The sequence below is a fragment of the Talpa europaea genome, assembly GCF_964194135.1.
Source record: "Talpa europaea genome assembly, chromosome: 13".
Classification (NCBI taxonomy): domain Eukaryota; kingdom Metazoa; phylum Chordata; class Mammalia; order Eulipotyphla; family Talpidae; genus Talpa; species Talpa europaea.
The window spans coordinates 5,931,762-5,953,888 of NC_140080.1; the positions used below are offsets into that span (position 1 = coordinate 5,931,762).

General features: G+C 56.1%; 1 protein-coding gene across 3 annotated transcripts; it reads right to left on the reverse strand.

The window, feature by feature from the left end:
- Window positions 1–6,441: 6,441 nt before the first annotated feature.
- On the reverse strand, window positions 6,442–21,154 carry PITX2 (paired like homeodomain 2; the record flags this gene model as incomplete). Of its 3 annotated transcripts, XM_084251940.1 has the most annotated exons (4): window positions 6,442–7,005; window positions 9,479–9,684; window positions 20,550–20,639; window positions 21,109–21,154. In XM_084251940.1, 4 exons carry the CDS (start codon window positions 21,152–21,154, stop codon window positions 6,442–6,444), a joined length of 906 nt encoding a protein of 301 aa, XP_084108066.1. The 3 variants fall into 3 exon arrangements, with proteins under 3 accessions (XP_084108066.1, XP_084108067.1, XP_084108065.1); XM_084251941.1 differs by lacking the exon at window positions 20,550–20,639; XM_084251939.1 differs by lacking the exons at window positions 20,550–20,639; window positions 21,109–21,154 and adding an exon at window positions 10,479–10,686.
- Between the last annotated feature and the right edge of the window lie 973 nt (window positions 21,155–22,127).

Genomic DNA, 22,127 nt, shown 5'->3' on the forward strand with positions numbered 1-22,127 from the left:
GAGGCAGGCAGGGATCACCCATTCAAGGTATATGGCCGCTCAGGAGTGAAGGCGCAGAAGCCTAAGAGAGGGTGAGGAGGGGTGTGGAGGGGAGAGGGGGGCTGCTCGCCTGGGCCTCCCGCAGCGACTCTGCTAGGACCAAGGCGGGCAGGCGGTCTGGCGGCCCAGCACTGTCCCCGCAGGCACAGTCAGAAGGCGGCCCCTGGCTGGGCCCCGACCGCCCACGTCGTCGTGGTGGGGCCCAGGCCCAGAGCTGCGCGTGCGGATTGGGGGCAGGGGAGGGAGGGTGGGTGGACTCTTGGCCCCTGTGGACCCCGAGGGTGAGGCTGCCTTGGGGCTGCGGTGGGGACTCAGCAGGAAGTGGGTGCTCAGGCTGCAGCTGCCGGGTAGATTCGGGTTTGTTGTGGGGGACGTGCAAACATCAGTTTCGGGGCACTGGAGGAATCCCCCGGAGGGGCATAGGTGTTCTGGGCTGCTGCTTCTCAGTGCTTCTGAAAATACTGGTGGGAGTTAGGGTAACTCGAGGCAGCACATCTTGCCACCGCCCTTCTTCTCCCAGGGCTCTAGCCAGGAAGCGAACAGTAAAGATGTAGCCTCTGCCCTAGTCAGCAGCGAGCGTGGGGTACAGTGGCCCAGGCACAGCTGCCTTGGGATACCCTCAGGTGCAGGGGCCGCATCGCCGGGAAGCTCTGGACCTGGCGGCCCGGCCCGGCAGAGCGCACAGGCCCAGGTCAGCCGTGTGCACTGCCATCTCCAGGCGCTGGCGGCCGACAGGCCTCCGGCAGCCCAGGAAGGAGTCTGTGGCTGGGAGCTTGGTGCAGAGCTGCAGCCCGGCATTGGCGGGCGGGCGGGAATTCACCCCTCGAGTCAGATAAACAGACAAACAAGACCCTGCCTCATCTGATAAGAGAGGCTCCTTCCATGTCACGGATTTTCAGCTGGGGGAGGGAGGGCTGGGCGGCTGAGGTCAGCGGGGGCCCTTTGCACATCGTGGAGGCCCAGCGCCCTCGGAAGAGTTTTACTTTCTTTTACTTGATATTGCATTATTGTCTAAGTGAGTGACCTGTCATCTGTAGCCTTGGGCTCTGGCAGGCAAAGTCCCCCTTGGCCTACAACGGGGTTTCCACCTCTTTGCCCATCAGCCTGTCCCCGTCCCTACCTCCCCGTTTACACAGAAGGCAGCCAAAGTCAGAGTGAAGACCGAGATAGATGCCATCAGCTTCCACTGGGTGCGGCGACCCCACTCATCTGCCGGCCCAGGGCAGCCAAGTTGTGGGAGCTGCTGACACCAGGCACTGGGGGACCTGGACCGGGATGGGGGGTGGGGGCGCTCGGGAACTGGGTAGGTGCTAGTGTGAGTTCCTAGTCATTAACCATTTGCTGCCCCACCGCCTTCTCGGGGACAGGAGAACCGGCTTTCGGTCTCATCGCCCCCAGCCACTGGGATAAAGGTTCCTGCTCAGGACCGAGTGCCTGCCCGAGAGTCCCGCGCTGCCGTAAGGTACTGTGGGAGGAGGCAGAAACGCTTTGTAACTCCTGGGCAGAGAAAGCGTTGTTAGAGTCTGGGGCTCTCAGGTAGCCACCCCAAGTCTTAGTTCTGGCACATGAGGTCTCAGCATCAGCGGGTCATTTCCTAAGTTCATGGCGCCGGGGACTTTGGTGTAGATGAAGGAAACAGGAAAGCGGAGGAAAGCCTCAGAAAGACACAGAGAGGTGGGAGGTGGGGGTCACACCTTAAGCATGTTTGCAGGAAGACTAAGAACTAGATCTAGAAAGAACCATCACACGCAGGGGGTGTAGACAGGGACTGTGTTCAGGAAGGGCCCAAGAAGTCTGAATTTCTCTTAGCCCTGCTAAGAGAAGAGAAAAATATAGGCCCCCCCAGAGTAAACTCCTTTATCATATAGTCACTAAATGTCTTAACAAATTATTTTTAAAAGGAATTTAGTTTTTTCTATCTGTTCTTTGGCTGAATAACTTAAGCCCCAAGAATCTCCTGTTTTCCCCAACTGCCACCAAACTGTTAACAACTATTACAACAGGAGGAGCAATGATTTTTTTAAAGGCAATTAAGTAGAATTAAGTTCAGTGCGATATTTTATTTCTTGCAGGCTTTCTCTAATCTTCAAATAAAATCTAAAATCAACATTTACATAAAATGCATAAAACACTCAGCACAGAAGTGAATGAAGTAATGCACAAGAAGCACAATAAATTCTGGGTTCTGCCTTTCAGATGGAAAGTCAACAATGAGAAGGCGTCCCTGCGTGGGGGAGGGGACAGCAAGGGCGATAAATATACTTTTAAGGTTAGAGTGAAATCTCCAGGGTTTGTCTGCTAAAACCTGAAATGATAAATTAGTTATGTGTTTAAGATTGGGTTTCTACCTAACCCATTTAAAAAAAAAAAAACTCACCTTAAGTTGCCATTTTCTCGAATTCCGTTTAAACACAATTTTCAGATTAGGGAGGCTGGGGAAGGAAGGAGAGCTTTTAAAAGTCCCTTCCAAAGACCTGCTACCAGAACTGTCTGGGTTTACGGGGAGACCTCGCTCAGTCAGCCATGTTTCTTGCTCTCTGTGTGCTTAGATCTGCTGGTGGTGGGGTTTATAAGTCAATCAATAGGAACTCTGTATGCTTAAAGCCCTCTGATCTGATTACACCCTCTCCTCCACCCTAAAATTTTAAATTGGTGAGCTGGGGACTCCCAGCAGAGCGCTGGGTCTGGGCCGTGGAGACTGGGGAACGGGGTGACAGTGACTGGGGCACTGTGGATTAGGATGTGGATTGCAGCCCGACCTTTGTTTCACTCCCATTTGCGGCTAGGTTGGGGAGAGGGTTGTCCTCCATCAAGATCGGGGTGGATTTTTATAGACTCGCCTTAAAAGAATTCACCCCCCTTCACAGGGATAATTTATGGGACTTTCGAGGAATAGTGGGACTTTTAAGATGCTATTTTCCCCACTCTTTTTTGGTGACACTCCTAAAGGAACTCCCCATGTCAGCATCTCAAAGCAAGAGGGTGTTGTGAGGCAAAGAGGACTTGCCTGCTCATCCAACCGCCTACACCGCTCACCAGCCCGCCAGCATTTCTTCAAAAAATTAAAAATTCTAACCAAGTTGTGGATAGCAAAATCCAGATTTCGGAACTGGGATGAAATGGGAGCAAACGTGCGCTGTGCACAGGGTTCCCCAGGTCTCCGCCAACTCGAATTCGGGGAAAGGAAGGGGAATTAGGCGAATGAAGAGTTGGGGGCCTTAGCTACATTAACAAGTTGGAAAATCGAGACCAGGCCAGAGAAAGGGTTTGAAGAACAGGTGAGTTGGGGTGGCGGTGGGAGCGCGGGGGAGAAAGTCCCCGGGCCAGGCGGCGAGTTGTCAGCTTGAGTTTGCAGCCCCAGAGCCCCAGCCCCTAGGTGCACCGAGGTGGGCAAAGTGCTGAGCCTGCGAGGCCTGGGCTGGGGAAGACCCCCAGGCTCGCCATCTTTGATCCAAGCAGAAGAGGTTAGTGTTCATGGTATAGATTACCTTAAAGGTTCCTTTAAGCACTTTAATATACAACTAGCTCAGAAATCATTAAGAGACTCAGGGAAGGGGGAAAAAATAGCCTCACACTCACCGGTAATAACTGTTGACATGCAGCAAAAATCGATTGAGTGGAACCGAGGTGGTGGCAGTCGAGGTGGCTGGACCAGGGGGGACGCGCGTGGCAGCGGGAGGGGCGGGGGGGCCGGCTCGCTGGCTCGGGAAGTAGCTTTTCTCACTCCCAGGGAAAAGGAGGTGCAGATCGGGGCCGGCGGTGAGCATGCAAGGGTGTGGGGAAGAGGGGGGTGAGGCCGCTAATTCTTCTGGAAGTCTAGGGAGACAGGGCCTCTCATCAGTCCCTCTCATCAGCCCTGAGTCTCCGCCCCCAGCCCGCACCACTCCAGTCGGAGAAGTGACAACTCTTCCCAAATCTCGACTTCTGTTTTTTGTTTCCTGCACATTGATTGATTTCCTGGCCCAGGGTTCTGCGGCAGCAAGCTCTCCAGGCCCAGAGGCAGCTCCTCTGTCCAGCGCTCCCAGGTCACTCTGCGGGACCCGCAGGAGAAGCAAATCCTCCCGAAAAGTCCAGTTAGCGCCTCCACTGCCCACCCCCAAATCCCTCTCCCGGCCCCTCCCCCACGCCCTGCTCCCTCCCCCCCCCCAAACCGGCGGCCTCGCGGGGAGGCCCGAAGGGTGGGCCCCGCGGCTCCAGAAGCCAAAGTCCGCCCGTGGGGACCGGTTTCCTCTCCAATGCTCTCAAGAGAACAACAAGGACGAAGGTGACCCTCGTCCAAAGGGCTTTTAGCTGCCCGCCCCCCCCCAACCCCCCCAGGCCGCGTGATTCCCGCCGCCGCAGGTCGGGGGCAGAGCTTAAAAAAGAAAGAAAGTTCAGTTCATGTGCATGGAGCACTGCTCTTAAATCGGGGACTTTATCTGCGACGTCTCTAAGTGGCCGCAGCAGCCCGGTGCAGAACAAAGACTCGGTGTCTGGGCTCCAAAAGCTTATAGGTAAATTTCCCATCAGTAAAAAACAACCTAAGCCCCAGAACACGGGTTTTCTGGCTGCAGAAATCCTCAGTGACTTTTCCCTCCCGGGTTTCTTTCTAGGGCTGCGTTTGTCTTGGTCCGAGGGGGGTGGGGGGTGAGCGAGCAGAGGGTGCACCAGAGTAGTAGAGACCCTCCCCCCCAGCTTCCCCCCAACACCCGCACCACCCCCCCCCCAGCTCTTGGTGATGAGTTCTTTGCAACTAATCGTATTTGCTGCCATTAGTTGGGAAATCAAATGTCACATTAAAAAAGAAACTCTGAAAACCACCAACAGAGGGAGAGCCGGCACTTAAAGTTCTTTGAAACACTCACACCGATATCACTCCCGTTTAGATGTCAGGGCTTGGTAGGGAGGGCCAGGCTGTAATTCATCTTGATTTGCTTCATTGTCCCGCAGTTTGCAAACTATAATCCTGTATAATTTCAGGAACAAGCAGGTTTAGAATTAATGGGTCAATATTATTTAAAACAAAACACTGGGAGCATGACCTTTGCCTCAACTACATATTGCCCGACAAGGCTCAGGAAACTCCACTCTAACCTCTCAACCCCTGGGCTCTTGGAGAAATTAAAGGGCTGCAGTTATTAGAAATGGTCTTTGTTTCTTTTAATGTCTCGAAAGGATTTGGAAATAGTAATGCAATATAACATGAAGAATCTCTGTACTTAATCCTGAAAGATAAACGCAGAGGCCTAAATATTTTGAACTAGAGGTGTTTCCTTGTAAACTTATTATAGATGTATTCCTCTTGAGGAATGTATATAAACTGTATGTGTGGACATACACACTTCTCCAGAACAATTCACTGGAGGTGCAGGCCCCCCCTCTAGCCCCCCACCCCGCAACTTCAAGAGTCACTGTAAGTTGGCCTACTCTCTAAATTTCTTTCTGTCTTATATGACTTGCTGGCACTAATGGAATCCTCTGGGTTTAAGCCAAAGAAAAATCTGGGAGACAAGACCAGACTTTGCAGCCTTCTTTTTCCCCCCGGGAATGCCTCTCCCCCCCTTTTTTTTTTTTAGTTTCTGGTGACTATAATTTATTTCTATCAAATTTAAATAGATGCTGTTGCATTGAGTGTTTCACTAGGCGGGCAGAGGGAACTGGCTTGCTCAGGAGGCAGTGACTGAGAAACCTGGCCAGACGACAAGGAGGGCAGAAAGAATCCAGACCGATTTGTATGCAGTATGCTTTACTCCCATGAAATAAAACACATTTTTTTCATATTTGCTGAAAAGTAAAACAATAATATTGTACGAAATGTTATACACAGGGTAGTTGTACATAGCAGTTCCAGAAACATCATTGCATCCACCAGAGAAACTATTCTAAAACTGATATTCACACATTTTTTTATAATAATAATATGTTAGAAACATACAGTGTGGCATTTAGTATATACATTCCTTTGCTCGCAAGCGAAAAACCCTAATCGCTTCTGTATAACATGCTTTATTTTAAAGCCTAACCTTTAAAAACACTGTTGTGATATTACTAACAACTGCTTTTTATAAAATTAATTTGACATTTCGATATATATACATCCTTTCAGTCATTTTAATGTTAACAATGCTAAACTTAAAAAATAACAAGCTTATAGTAATGTTAAAATGTCATATCCAGTCAAACATTGGTGTGTGTCCTCGCAACTGTTGGAAATACTTTTAGTGAAAGATGTCAGACATGGAGGAAATCCCTTTGAAATCAAAGGAGCTCTCTGCAATTCAGTGGTTTCCTTTTCTCTCTAGAGCTTCTCTTTCTCTCTCCTTCCTTTGCGCCCACGACCTTCTAGCGTAACTCCCAGTCTTTCAAGGGCAGAGCCGCCCCGTCCGGCACGGTCCTAGGATCCCGGCGCGCCCAGGGCGCAGCTCACACGGGCCGGTCCACCGCGTACTGGCAAGCGCTCAGGTTGGACGCCGGGTTCTGCACGCTGGCGTAGCCGAAGCTGGAGTGCTGCTTGGCTTTCAGTCTCAGGCTGGCCAGGCTCGAGTTACACGTGTCCCTGTAAACGTACGGAGGAGTCGGCGGCGCGTACGGACAGGCAGGCGTCGGCACCGCGGAATTCAGCGACGGGCTGCTCAGGTTGTTCAAGTTATTCAGGCTGTTGAGGCTGGAGCCCGGGACGCCGGTCACCGCGGAGGGCACCATGCTGGACGACATGCTCATGGAGGAGATGGAGTTGGGCGGGGAGAACATGCTCTGCGACGACAGGGGGTTGACGTTCATGGAGTTGAAGAAAGGAAAGCTCTTGGTGGACAAGGAGGCCGAAGTGAGGCCCTTGGCAGCCCAGTTGTTGTAGGAGTAGCCCGGGTACATGTCGTCGTAAGGCTGCATGAGCCCGTTGAACTGCGGCCCGAAGCCATTCTTGCACAGCTCGGCCTGCTGGTTGCGCTCTCGCTTTCTCCATTTGGCCCGGCGATTCTTGAACCAAACCTGGGGGTGGCGGACAAGGGAGCAAACAGACGCCACAGATCGGGTTAGCAAAAGCTTGATCCCGGAAAGCAGAAGCCACCTCTCTCCGACACACCCGCGCGCCCTCCCCATGGGCTCCCCAGCCGCGGCGCCCGGGCAGCCCGAGCCGCGCGGGGAGCCGGCGTGCAGCCCCGGGCCGGCGGGGGCTCAGGGTAGGTTCAGGCCTGCGAGCCCGGCCTCTCCACTGGGCCACAAGCCCCAGCCAAACGCCCAGGGCGGCCTGTGGGCGGCTTGTTCAGAACCCAGGTCCTCTTTAGGGTGCAAAACTTATGGCAAAACAAATGGAGGCCCGCAGGCTCTCCACCCAGCCGCCTCGCAAACTTGCTTCCATTCCAAAGCCACAGACTCAGAGATGAGGATATAGGGCTCGGAGGGCACCAAAGCCCCCCCTCCTCACACACACACACACACACACGCACACACACACACACACACACTCACGCACACACAGAGCTCCTCCCTCTCCTCTAGGGCCGCCAGCGCCGCCTCCCCCTGGAGCCTGAGGCCTCCACTGGCGAGAGCCGCGACCCCCTTCCTCGCTTAGCAAAACTACCAAATAAAAAGCCAAAGACCACCTCCCCGACAGCTCGTTAAACTCCAGGAGCTGGGCTTGTAAATCGCAGGGAATCCAGAACCGTTCTGACTGCCGCCGCCCTGCGCCCAGCCAGGCCACCCCGTGCGCGCGCGCGCTGCCCCGGCCGGGCTGGGCACAGTCGGGTCCCTCCGCCTCGCAGCCGGGGCCCCCAGTCCTACCTAACCCCCACCCGCGTCCGCTGGCCCCGCCGCAACCCCGCTCTCAATCCACATCGAGCCCGCCCGTCGCCCCAGACGGCGGCTTTTGTGTATTGGAGCGAGGCCTGGCCCGAGATCTCCGAGCTGACACCGGTGATGTTTCACATTACAAATCTCGGCTGGGCCCAGCCTCCTAATCCGCTTTCCCCCTCTTTCTCCTTTCATCCTCTCTTCCCTTTTCATCCCCCTACCCCTGTGCATCCGCCTGCTATAAAAAGCGCGTCTCGCTCCCACTCGGCCCGTGGCGCGCCGGCCTGGAGACCGCTGGAGACGCTGGAGCGAGCGAGCCCCGCGCGGCGCGGCGGCCGGGGACTCGGGCAGGCTTGCAGGGAAGCCGGAGGGGGCCGGGGAGGGCTCCGGAGGATTCCAGAGTACCCACGGGTTAGGGTTTTGTTTTAATTACTTGCCATTTCTATCCTAGGCCGCGTAAACTTTGCCCTGGCGAGAAAAGTACGTGCGGGGCGCGTTCCCTTGTTGGGCAGGAGACTAAAGAAGGGCTGACCTTGCGCAGCACCACGCGGCCCAGGCCGGGGCGCCAGGTCTGCGCGGTTAAACTAAAACCTTTTCCTACTCCATCCCGGCTCTTGAATCCGCTGGCACATCTTCACTCTCTCCAGAAACGCCATCCAGAGACCGTCTTCCTTCGCTCTGCTGTGGGAGCACATTTCAGTCTTTATTCTTTTCATCGCGATGGGTTTGCATGCAATGTTTTCTTCTTTGTGGCTCCGCGCTGTAACTGGGGGCTCCATTTTTCTATCCAGAGCATTTTTGGCTTTTCTACAGCAAAGCCTCGGGATCCTGCTGTGTGTGTTTTCTGCTTCCAGAATCCTAACAGGCTTGGGAGTTTTCTGCCGACCAGCGTAACCCCCGGATGTTGCTACTGGGTCATTTATTTAAAATTCATTTTTGCCAATTCATAGAGTACAGACTTGCTGCAAAGGTAAGCTTTTTCTTTAATAACACTGTGATTAAAGGGGTGAATGCAATCTATTGAGAAAAGGTAAATAAACCAGACTGAAAAGGTTTTCTTTTCTTTTTTTTTTTTTTCTTTCTAAGAGGACTAGGAGGGTAGTTGTGCGCTCAGACTTTTGTTTCCGGAGATCACAAAACCAGGAGGAAGGGTGTGGGAGAGAGCTGAATGGCCAAGAACCCGCCAAGACCGTGTGAGGAGGGCGAGCTGAGTAAAGGTGGGGCCATGCCGGGATCGAAAGTTTCCCAGGGAGGTCCAACCCTTGCGTGTCTTTGGCGGGTTTTCCTTGTTAAAGGCGCACAGGTTGGAGCCTGTTCTGGGCTCCTGGCCTGGACGGGATGTTATTAGCGCTCAGCCTGGCGACTGCCAGCCGTGAACATAATGCCCCGTGCAGGGAGCTTGCCATGCGGCCCAGTTGGGAGCGCGCGGGGTGGCGGGGCCGAGAACCGGCGCCCTCCCGGGGCGCCCGCGCCAGGCCCGCCGCCGCCACCGGCCTCGTAAGGGGGAGCTGTAACCTTGTAAGTGGGGCCGCCGCGAGAGGCCCCCAGCTTTGGCCAAGGCTCCCCACCCGCGCCTTTCTGGGTGGCGCGGGCCTGCGCGCGCCCTCGTGGCTTTGCGCGGCCGGCACCTCTCCCACACCCTCCCGGGTCGCCCTCCCGTGCGGGCGCCTACCCGGACGCGGGCTTCCGTGAGGTTGGTCCACACGGCGATCTCCTCGCGCGTGGACATGTCCGGGTAGCGGTTCCTCTGGAACGTGGCCTCCAGTTCCTGCAGCTGCTGGCTGGTGAAATGGGTCCGCTGGCGTCGTTGCCGCTTCTTCTTGGACGGGTCTTCGGCGCCCACGTCCTCATTCTTTCCCTGCTGGTTCTTCTCTTTCTCTGAAAAAACGCAACACAGAAAGCCTCGGGTCAGCATGCCCACCTGCAGCCCGAGCCCCGGGGCGCGCCGGGCGGCGGCGAGCGCAGCGTCTCGGGGTGTGCGCGCCCCATCGCCTCCTCTCCCCGGCGCCGCGCTTTTTATTTACATGTTTATCTCATGGCGACGGCATATTCATTTTTACAGCCTGTGCTTTCAAGTGTATTTATACGCCTCTGCTCAGACACACCAGACCTCCCGGGACGCGCACAGGCGCGCGGTTCCCAGACAACCCCCACCCCCTCCGCGAAAGCTCATATTTCTGTGCTGTTCCGGAAGGCAAGGTTGGGGTTCGGTCAGACACCCAAGTTTCTCCGCCCTGAAGAAGAAAACCCGTGCCTTGGTGAAGACCCTCTCCGAGGCGTAGCTTCCGAAATACTTTTCTAGTAAGGGGAGCTTTCCGGGAGCTTAGCGCAGAGGGGAGCTCGGGGCCCGGGAAGGGTCGGGGGCGGGCGCAGGACGTCTCGGGAGGGAGACAGTGGGGTTTTCGTGACCCGGGAGGCAGGAGGAAGGCCGGGGCAGAAGTAGGGCAGCTGGACTGCCCACGCGGTTCGTGCCAGCCCAGCCGCGGGGGTGGCGAGGACGGTGCGCGCCGCGGGGTCACCCGGAGCCTTGCTCCGGAAGCGCTGCGGGGAGCCCGCGGGGCGCCCACTCCCGCCACGCCTCCCCAGGAGGGGCCGACTTCCTCGGGGGCGAGCCGGCCGGGCGGCGCGGGGCGGCTGGAGCGGGGGGCCCCGCGGGCCGCGCGGCGCCTTACCTGCGGCCTCGGGGCTGGAGGTGTCGGAGATGGTGTGCACCTCCAGCCTGTGCTTGGCAGAGTCCAGCGAGCGGGTCTGACCGGGCGCCAGGACCGAAGCCATGGCCAGCGGCTGGGGATGGTGACAGGAGGACGACGACGAGGCGGCCAGCAACTTGGTCCCTGCTGCGCGGTGCTCCAAGTGCAGCGGGCCTTTCATGCAGTTCATGGGCGAAGGCGCGCGCCGCCCCGCGAGTCCCGGGCTGCCGCCCCGCCGAAGCCCCGTGGCCGCCGCCGGCTCCGCGGCGCGCTCCGGGCGCGCAGTCCCCGCTGCGTGGGCCGCCGGGGGCCGAGCCAGGGAACGCGCCCCCCGCGAGTCCTCGAGCCGAGGCGCCGCGTCTCCTTCGGAAGGCTCAGGCGAAAGGGTCCGGCGGCCAAGAGTCAGCGGGCCCGCGGAGACATGGGGGTGGGCGCAGGCGGGCGCGGCGCGGTGCGTCTTTGGGGAGCTGGCTCCCGAGCTCCAAACCGAAACGAGAGTGGCAAAGACCCCTTGCTTCCCTCCCTCCCTCCCCCGGGTACCCCTCCAATAAGGGCAGCTAACGCCGAGCGCGCTCTGCCCGCCCCCCCGAGCGGCAGCCCTGACGGCGAAGTGTCAAGAGTGACAGGGACAGGTAGCTGATATCAGATCCCCCGCGGCGGCGGCCGCCGGGGCCTCCCGGTGCGCCCTCCCGGTGCGCCCTCCCGGTGCGCCCTCCGCGGCGCGCACACGCACACCCCCTCGGGCTGCGCGCTGGAGCCCGGCCTCCCCGCGGCTCAGCTCCCGGCACCCCGGCGAGCGACGGACCAGCTCTGCGGCTCCGCGCTTCCCTGTTGGCCGAACATCTTAAAACCAGAGGCGGGCTTCCTGCGGCCCAGACGTCACGCCGCCCCGGCCCTCCCCGGCCCTCCCCGGCCCTCCCTCCGCCTCCCTCCCAGACCCTCAGCGGGCGGAGTGACGCGGCTCCGCACCAATCGCGAGGCCCCGAGCCACGGCGCAGGGACGGGCCGGCCTGCACCTATCAGCTGCGCGGGGCCGGGCTAGTGCCTCGGGGTGCCCACCGGGTCTACACCGCCGGCTCCCGGGAATTCTCCGGTGCAGCCCTAGACGACCCGGTTTCTACTTCGGCCGGGGAGATGGAGGCCTGGGGCCAGGCGCAGGCTCGGGGAACGGAGTGGAAAGGTAGAGGGATCCAAGGTGCAGGGAGCGGCTTGGTGACCCCCAAGCGCACACCCACACACGCTCGCCACCGCTTTTGTGAGTCACTCCATCCCACCGAGAGGGGTGTCTCCTCTCCACACCCCCACCCCGCACACCCATAGAAGGGACACATGTTTCTGAAAGCCAGAAAATTTTCAAAACACCAAACCAGTCACCGCTCTGACCTTAAAATTTCCAAACAGCCTGTCCAGCGAATGCTGCGCTAAGCTGAAGAAGCTTTGCTTTAATTGCAAAGAAGGGAGACCTCCGAGAAAGCAGACTAATAAATTAGAAATCGAGAAGCAAATGGACCCGTCACAAGCAAATTACCTTGACTTTAAACGAACAACTGCTTGGTGGTTCACTCTGGATTTATACTCGAATGAAAAGTCGCCTCGGATCACGTTCTCTGTAATGCTTATTAGTCCCCAGACAGAAAACACACAATAGACTAGAAACCCTAACCCAGCATTTTCAAAATACTGAAAGCTTATCCATTCTACTTAACGTTGATTAAGATACATATCCTAGATCTTTCAGATTCCTTGTACACTGTATTAAGCTTGTCCTAACCCGAGAGAGAACGCCACGCTTTAAATTCGACTCTCTTGTTTACTTTATTATCAATCAGATTCAAATCCATAAAGCCCGTAGAATCAACAACCTTGAGCTAATTATATATAAAATATGCTTTAATGAATTTCCATACAATTAAGAAGGTTGCCAAATAGCCCATTTCAAGGATAACTTTAAAATCATTTTATTTTCCTAGGGAGCTCAAGGCTGTCTTGAATCCTTAAAGTCCAAGCAAGCAGAGGCGGGTAGTGTGTGGGCGACTGTGGGGTGGGGTGGGGGGTGTGGAGGGGGGGAGACCTCGGAGACCGCCCAGCCAGGAAAAGCAAAGCCTTATTCATTTACATAAAGCAAAGAAAAACATCTTCAGGGAGAGCCAACTCTTTACAGTCTTATGTCCAAAGAGAGTTGATTGCCAAAGAAATTAAGGAAAGAAATTCAAACACAGACAAAATAATTTTCTGAAAGTCCTTTTGTCCTCGGCTTAGGTCAGCTGGAGAGCACAGACTAATCTCCACCGGGTTTCTGCATTGGCGATTGCTTTATTGTGGAGTTAGTGTTATCGTGCCTGAATGTGTATTTGTTTGACATTACAGTCAATGATTTGCAACTCCAGTCTGAGGTATCTTCAGAAAACTCCCTTCTTGTCCTTGTTCATGAGATTGGGAAACTTCTGGTCTGGGGCCGAGTGGATGGAGCAGACTGCAGAAATGGTTGCGCCCTGCCTGTCTCCTTTGCCCTGCTCCGCCACCCTGCCTACCTGTGACTGACTGCTCCCTTTCTTCAAGTGCACTCCAGAGCAGTCGGACCCCCCCCCACCACCAAATGAGAATTGTTCTTCAGTCTCTCCCACAAATATCATCCCCTTTAAGATGAATTTAGCAACAAGGGGAAACTTTCTTCACAGTCACCTGTAAATGAGCATTTCTGGTTTTAACCTTGTGTTTCAGTTCAGTCCCTCCTGCCTGTCCACACACCCGGTCAGAATGGATCAGAGCCATGTGCTGGGTCTGCCTGAGCGGGGGCTCTCACACCCCGCTATATTAGGCCCTGCAATCTTATCGCTAAATTATACATATTACGCCAGCAGTCTGTTGGTAAAGAAGGTTAAATTAATTTACATTCTGCTCATTATCTGGTGCTTAAATGACGCGTTTTATCCCTGAGATTTGGCGGAGAATCTCCTTCGCAGACCCCACAGCATTTCACTGAAGACAATGCTCTTACATTTGTAGTGGTTTTTAATCTGATAAGACTCTAATTTGCTTAAGTCTTTTAAATAAGGGTTTTAAATGTTTCTAGCCGTTTTCTTATTGAATTTCCTCTAATTCCCCCAAGATCATAAAGTATATGTGTAAAGTAAATATTTCCTCCCATTGCACTGCCAGCCGATGACCTATAACTAAGTCAATACGAATCTAGCCCTCTTCTGCCAAACGTGTTTACTAATCATATTCTAGTTTCTTCTTTTAAACCTCTGTGATAGCTCCACAACACTATGTCCCGAAAGCTTCACTTCACGAAGAAACTCCACCATATCAAAGAATGAACGATTTTCCACCGCACCGACCATACATACCTTTTCCTTGTTTCTCTGAGATTCACACCCCAAAGCTGCAATTTTGGGTGGTGGTTTTCAAACTCCGTACTAGGAAGAGCTGAGGTTTCCTAAGTCCATTTCTCATGAAACCCATAGAATTTTGATTTCAGCTCAGTGGCTCTTCACCCACCCCGGCAAATAGACATGTATGAAAAAACCTTAACCAGCCCCCAAACTGGGGTGAAACACCCAAGAACAAGGGAAAACTCCTCACAGAGCACAGTGTGGGAGATTCAGGCAGCGCTGATGATCTTCAGGTAGCCTAAAGCCTAAAAAGATAAGGAATCTTACCATTATGTAGATCCTTGCAAACGCTAGTGGAGAATAAAGACAACTATCTAGAGAATGCTGGTGAGAATAAAAACAATATCTATCTAGCATCTGTCCATCTACCTACCTATCCACACATCCATCCATACTCCTCCAACCGGCATTCCAAACAATTGAGCCAGTGAGACATTTCACTCCATTTTCCCAGCCAGTTCCAACTTTTTCCTAATCATTTTTGCACACTCTGAGATTGGATGACACCCTCCCCAGGCCCAGCAGTGAAGCCAGGACTCAGCCCATGCAAGGCAGCATGTCTCCACCATGAATCTTAGATGGGGACAGGCAAGGCTGTAATGAGGAACCAAGCAATGCTTTTCCATGAAAATTGTGTTGGTGCCCAGAAATTTTGGAAACTGATTGTATACAAAATTGTGCACAGACATAGGCAGTATAGATGAAGGAGGTGAAAGCAAAGAAAGCTTGTGTTTTGTGCCTTCCCGGTAACCCCGGAACTTTTCTTTGGCCGATTCTAGAAATTCTTAGGACTTCAGCCTCCATCACAGAAAATTTCAACGCAGCAAAAAATCGGCGTGTTGGGTTCACGGAAAGTGGAGGCACTCAAGGCCTCCATGGGTCGGGAGGAAGCCCAGTGCCGGTTTGGGGTTTCCAATTCCAAGACATCAGGGATCATCTCAATTGAGTTTTCTTGCTTATTCTTTCAAAGAAAGACCCCAGAGGAGTGAAATGTGTGACACGGGGTCAGGCGCATTTTGAGCTGGTACTTGCCACCGATTACCAGTCTTAAGGTCTTATTCAATTTCACACGCTTTATGTGAGTTGCAAACCCCTCTGGCCATCGCGGGGAGATGAGCGGGCCGCACCGCCAAAGTCAGGCTTGCCGCGGACCCGCCCGAATCTGCAGTATGGGTTGGGACCCAGCCTCGCCATCCACAATTTTTAGAAAAAAATCTGATCTCATAGTTCACCTGGAAGATGGCTCCCTGGCTTTCAGGCTGAATTGGGGTGGGTGTCCTGTCCCAGTCATAGCTCAAGGACTTGACCCAGCTTGGAGCCACGTGACAGGCCTGTGTGCAGGTCTGGAGTGTGCGTGGCAAGTCACAGCGCTCGCAGGTAGACTTTGCACCTGCCCAAGATGTGGCTGTTCCTTCTCTCCTTCCTCCGCCTCACTTTTCTCCTATACAAATCTAATTGAAAAGCCCTTGACCCCAGTGCTGTGAAGTTGAAGTGCCCCCAAATTATGACTTTAGAGTGATCCGATTTTCCTTCCATTCCTTATACTTTAAAAGTGTTGGCTTGGAAAAGGCACTGATTGCCTCTGAATCAGAAGCCTGTAGGACTTACTGAGCAACATCTACTCTCTGGGTCCCACATTTCTCTCATACTCTGAGTGAGGTGAGGTTTGGGATTACTGAATTGGGGGGTCCAGCGGCAGTAGTGTACCCAGAGTGGCTGGTGAAGAGAGGAGCAAGGGGTTGGGGAGGCGGGTTGCTGCTGAGGTCACTAACCTGCACCATGCCTTTGCATATCTGCATGTGGATGCTGCAGGTTTATATGTGCTCATTTAATCTCCGAATGCAACTAGTCGAGAAAAGTAAAATAAAGAGAAAAGTGTGTGTTGGAGGTAGGGGAGAGGTAGAATGACAAAGGGAGGGGGAGAGGAAAAATGGGGAGGGGTGAGATAAATATCAATAGCCAGAGTGGGAAGTGACAGAGACTGACTAAAGTAACTTTTGTAAAAAAAAACAAAAAAACAAAAAACAAAAAAAAACCCAAAAAACCCAAAACCAGAAAAACACAGCAGCTGGATTAACACACTCCTCTCTCCTTCCTCTCTTCCCCCCTCCCCAGCTCTGTGTGTCTGCCTTCTCTACTTCTCTTGCTCTCCCTTCTTTCTGTCTCCCCTCTCCCAGACATTCTGGTAGCTAACGTTCAGCATTAGTTGTCATGGTGACCATAAATCACATAAATCCAAAAATACCCACCTATAATCTGAGATGAAGCTTTTATTTCCCTAGCGAAATAATATTTTAAAAGCTGTCAGCTGACAGAAAGAAAAAAAAAAAAAAGGAACCCACCTCATTGTAGTAACCCAAGTAATATATTACTTCTAAAGGTTTAAATTAAATTAAACTGTCAGCCTGTTTAAAACATGCCGGGAGAATCTTGGGTACTCTCCCTCTTAGCGCCTCACAATGAAGTTGACTCAATCACTCCTGATCGCTCTTTAACACATAACACAATTTTGGGTGCTTGCTCTCCTATTCATTTCTTCCCTCCGCTCAGCCTTCGCAGACTCACTGCCCTGGGTTGCAAAACAGGAGTCTCCACTTGCCCGAGAAAGGGGCTTGATCCTTCACTTCAGTCTTTTGAGGACCTCCTGTGTGGGTCCTGCGCTAGCCACGACCCTCGACCCTCGGTGAAAAGTGGGGGTTCTAGGGGGGGAGTTGCTGGTCAGGGGCCTAACGGGGACAGCTGCCCTAGGGACGTTCAGAAGAAGGACCCAGAGCGCCCTGACTGGTGGGGACAGGCGGAGGTGAGGCCCGCAGGTTCTGAGGTTCCTGCAGCCCAGGAAAGGTAGGTATGGTCTCCTGCACCCCTACTTCCCTCCTGCCAGGAAACTTTCCCTTCTGGAGACCCGGGCGGGGCGGGAGGAGGCTGGTGGCGGCTGTTGGGGCCTTTGTCTCTTACCCTGGTCTTGTTGTCTTTTGCCTATCTTTGGATTACAGGGTATTCGCCTAGATGAAGAGCCATTAATTACCCATTCAGTCAATATTAGGAAGACGACAAAGCTTTTTACATAGGATTAAGAAGACATCAGATTGTTCCATTAGTATATTCCTGCTCACGAATAAGCTTTCGTTATACATTCCCTGTTCCCCGGAGTCGCCCTAACAACTGCTGCATATATTAGCAGCGGGCGCTGCGGAGCCGCAGCCCGGGCAGCCAGACGAAACTTTGAGCGCGCCGTGGCAGTGGCGGGGAGCACGACCCCTGGGGGGCCTCTGCGGGCGGGGGTCCTTGGGGACCCGCTGCCTTGGGGCGATGCTACAGTTTCCCCCATGGGCACCCCCACCCGCACGCGCGCGCACCTTGGTAGCTGCTGCAAATAAGCTGGAGGGGCTGGGGGTGGGGAGAGGGGAGGGGAAAAAAAAAGGAAAGCTTTGCTGACCCAGCTCCAGTGTTTCGTCACCACCTCCCCAGACCTCAGACCCAGGCGCGCCCCAGGCCCTGGTCCCCGCGCCGCAGCCCGAGCCCAGTGCCCGCTCCCCTGCGCCCCGCTCAGGTGGGGAGCCCCGGCCCGCACGCCTCCATTTTGCGTTTTGCTGGCGACGGCCTGGGCTGCTCGCGGGAACCCTCGTTAGCATCCAAGTGGCTTCATGATGGCGAAGGGACACCGGATTATTTGCTTTCGGGGTACATTCGGGAGCCAAGGAGAATGTGCGCGGCAAACATTTGCTGATGGAATGAATGGGCGGCGGGGTTACCCAGTCCCCAGGGGGAGACCCCGCGGGCTAGGGTCGCGCCAGCGGCCCTGGAGTGCCCCTCGCCAGGGAAGGAGGCGTGCGCGCCCCGACTCCTGGGGGAACGCGGGCTGCGCCTCCACTTCGCCAAAGCTACTGAGCAATCAATGGCGTCGCCCCGGGGGAGGCCGAGGGCAGGTCCTCGCCCCAGGTCTGGTCGCTGAGTCGGCACCTGGGGCCCTCAGACCACAGTGCGGTCCGGTTCTCGCCCCGAGTCCACAGGCGCAACTTGAAGGGTCGCTGATAGGGGAGGATCAGGCCTTTCTCTTCCTGAAGGTCAAGATTAATTTTTTGGGTTCTGCATAAAGGGAGGCTCCTTTCTGGACACGCAAAGCTAGGAAAAGCCACGACCCAAGCCTGGGGGGCATTCTCAGCCGCTCCTGCCCTTGAATGGGGTTACTGCTTCACCCGCCAACTCTCTCTCCCTCCACTTGCCAGGCCCAGCTCGTCTCCTCTCGCCCTTTAGCAAACCCCAGGACCTTCCAGGTCTGCAGCCAAGCTCACCGCGCCCAGTGGTTTAGGGTTCCAGCAAGGCGGAGGGTCAGCCCAGTGGGTATCAAGGGAATGGGCTCTCTTGGGAAGGGACATGGGGACCGGCCACTCAGAGGTCGACCCTGCCTCCTTGGAAAACCTCTCCAGTCTTCAAGGTTAAGGGGGAAGACAGGGCGGTGCTGAGTATAGACTATCATGGCCCTTTCTGAAAAGCACATGTCATTATAAACATTCTCTTTTGAAAGCAAACAAAACGACTTAAATATGAAGGAGAAAAATCTTTCTTTTAAAAGCAGGCGGGCAGTGGCTCGGAGCGGGCATATTCCATAAACTCCACTTACTTCTGTTTAGTAAAGGGACTCTGGCAACCTTCCTTCCCCGCACTACAGCTTTCTTCCCGCGTTGTGACATTTTTAGGTCTACAGCTCCCTAAACGCCAATAAAACCAAGATTTTTAAGCATCTACTCTCATCACAAGCCTCTTCTTCATGAATGGCATCTAACATAAAACTTTCCTCTTTGGTGCAATAGGTAGAAAACAGAAAAGGGATTGGCCATGTAGGGGTAAGAGCCTTTCACGTGCATTAAAATAACCGGGGCCTGAAAGTCATGGTTAAGGAAACAAACGTTCGTTATTTCTAGCTCTTCTATTTTCTAATTATCAAAAGCTAACGCCCAGGGGCGCTGAGGTGACAGAGACTGGGGTGCACAGGTCTCCAGAGCCCCCCCACCATTTTTTGCCCACCTAGGAGGCCTCTGCCCCACCCCTGGCTTGTCCTAGGAGGTCCTCGCCTGCAGAGAAAGCTACCTGTGCTCAGGACCCGCTCCCGGGGTCACCGAGGCCCTGGGAGCGGCGCGGGGGTGGGTGGGGTAGGAGCGCCCGGCGCGTCCAGATCTCCCAGCGCAGCCAGGAACGTCAGCCAGGGCTCGGCCGCCGGGGGGGCCCGCCCCGTGCGAAGAGAGACTGGGGAGCCCCCCCTAGCCCGGCCGGAGCCAGGGATGAGCCGGCACAAAGCATTTTCCCCGAGAGCCATCGCTGCTCTTGATTTTTAACCATATCCCAAACATACCTCGGTCTAATAATTTATTTTTACGACCGATTATCAAACAGAAGAGGAATTTAACACAATCTTAATGACTGAAATCAGCCGACGTTATCTTTGCATGGCCCCATTTAACCCCATGGGGTTAATCCCGGACAAGTGAGCGTTTAACTGGCCCAGCGGGAGGACCCGCGGTCCCGGGCGCGCCGAGGCCGGCCTGCTCCAGACCCCTGTAGACGCTTTATTTTAACAAATGAGGCTTTTCTCTCAGAGTCGCTGGGAAGACCTTACTTAGGGCCTTTGTTTTCTTCTTAGTAACACGGTTTGTTTACTTGGCTGGGGTCCCGATTCGCCCCCCCTCCGGCACACATTGCATTTGTATCCTTACACTTTAATCCGGAAAGAGGGGGTTAGGGGCCCAGGACTGTGGGGGGCTTTATCGCCTCCCACTATCAAAGGTCAACAACCTTCTAAGGCTGGGCACTTATTTATTAAGGAGGCTGAAAGACCCTGAGAACACAGCAACAATAAATTTGAGTTTTTCAAGTATGGCAAAGGAAAGACTGTCCCGTCACCCCTGCACACCCCCCCGCCCCGCCACAGGGCACGTCTCCGTCTCCATCCAGCAAAGGCCTGCGCAGGGGGTCGGAGACGGTGTAACTCTCACAGCAGCCTGCAGGCTTTGAGTAGCAAAAATGTCCCCCGACTGTTCCAGACTGTTCCAGCGCGCAAGCAGCCAATCAAGCAACGACACCACCAAAACCCGAGGCCCGCGAGCAGCACCGCAGGTAGGTTCGCGTGCGCAGGCCACACACCCCACCCCACCCGCGGCTGCAGCTCGCGGCGCCCAAGCCTGCCAGCCTCACCTCCCCGCCCAGCAAGCGTGGCCAACGGCAGCCAGGCAGGCGCGCCTCCGGGAGGGTCCACCCCGCGCCCACCAGCCTGGGCGGGGCGGGCCGCGAGCCTTCCGGACGGGGTGGGCCCCGGCGCCGTCCGCAGTGGGACGTGGCGAGCGACAGAGGTCGCTGTTGGACCACTTTTGCGCACCCGCCGAAGGCGCCGAGGTAGGTGGGGGTGCGCGAGGCCACACTGCGAGCGGGGAAGAGCGAGCGAGAGGTGTCCGGTCTCAGGAGCTCTGTGTGCTCTGGGCGGAGGCGAGAACGTCCCCGCGACGGCCGCTCCCCGGCGCAGCCAGAGGCCAAGCGCCCACGTGCCAGGAGAGACGCGCCCCTGGCGGCCCAGCCTGCGGGGCCTCACCTGAGCGCCCCGGGAGCCGAGCCCCGCGCCCCGCGCCCCGCGCCCCGCGCGCGCGGCCTGCGCTGCGCCCTGGCCGAGCAGAGGCGCGGGGATGCTCCCGCGGGCACGGCTCGCTGCCGGCCGCCTCTTCCCGGCCCTGGGCCGAGTCCGTGAACTCGACCTTTTTTGCTTTCGGAGTCTTTGGGGACGAGTAGTCGGCGGCCGCCGGCTGCAAGCCTGGGCCGCGAGTGCGCGCCCCGCGTGCTGGGGGAGACGCGCGGGCGGGGGCTGGAAGTGGGGAGCAGGCGGGCGGGAGCCGCGGGGGCCGGACGGCGCAGACCCAGGTGGAGCCACGAGCCGAGGGCGCTCCTGACAGCCGGGCCCTCCGGCAGCCGGCGCTGGGCGGCGGGCACTCTCCGCGCCTCCGAACCGCGGGCAGCCGCGGCCGGGAGCGGCGGGCCTGCGAGTGGCTCCCTCCCCAGCCGCATCCCCTCGTGGGGAGAGGTCGCCCCGACCCGACTGTGATCTTGCTGCAGGCCCGGTCGGCCCCTGGGGGCAGCGCCCCTGACCGCGACCTCGGGGCGGGCCGGTACCCGCTCGCCGCCCTCGGGAGGTCGTGCGTTCCCGGGGTGACCCGGACGGGAGAAGCGAGTCTTACCTAGTTGCACACACGCGGACACTAGTTTGCGGCAGTTGGTCTCCATCCCCCGTTATCTGTAAAACACAAGACAAGGAGGGCGGTGAGAAGCGGGTCCGAGGGTGACAGGAGCCGGTGACTTGCGGGGCGACCCCCTCGGCGCTCCCCGGCCGCGCTGCCCTGCGCGGGGTCTCAGGGCGGCCCCGGATAGCCCGGCCTCCTGCCCCCCAGCCCCGGCCCAGAGCATTTCAGTGTTTACCAACAGGGGGGCGCCTTCAGAATTGACCCAGGGGCCCTGGGCTGATAAAGCCACCGAGGTCTGGGGCCCAGGCCGTGCGCCTCCTCGCAGGGGTCTGCGCCTGGACGCGGGGCCGCCCGAGCAGATGCACGACGGGGGCGGGTGCATGGACAGGACTGTGCCCTTTGGGGAGTTGAGCGCGGGGGCCGCCCCTCAGCACCCTGCTTGCTCGTTCGTCGGAGCTCTCAGAAATATGTGTAGGATGTGCGCGTCCACTGCCTTGTTCCTAGTCAGCAGTTGCCCTCGATTTTCTGTAATTCTAGAAGGAACAGGACGCCCAGGCTCTCGGCCTAGGGTGCTCCAGGAGCGTGCTGGCTTCGGGCCTCTCATCCATCAGGAGCCACTTTCCCATATTTAGCCACACTTTCCCCTGGAGATATTCCACCGGCCATTTATTTACTCTAAAGCACGATTTAAGATCGCAGAGGAGGGAAGCGGGTGGCCTGAGGCAGGCGCAGGAGAGCGGGGCCCACGGCCCCCCGAGGGTTTAGTGTCCGCCGAGGACTGAGAAACAGCTCCGCGAGAACGGCTCCCCCAGGGCCCCCCCCTTCTCCTCCCCGGCAAACCAAATCTTTTCCAAATTTCCAACCACAACTCAGCGAGCCCAGCGTTTTACGCGCGCCCTGTTCTCCGCCACAGGCAAACCCGGAGAGGTGGGTGGCGAGGGCCGCGGCGGGGTGGGTAGAGGAGTCGCGGCTGCTTTCAAGACAGAAGAAAAGAAAGAAGGTCTCGGGGCTCCCCT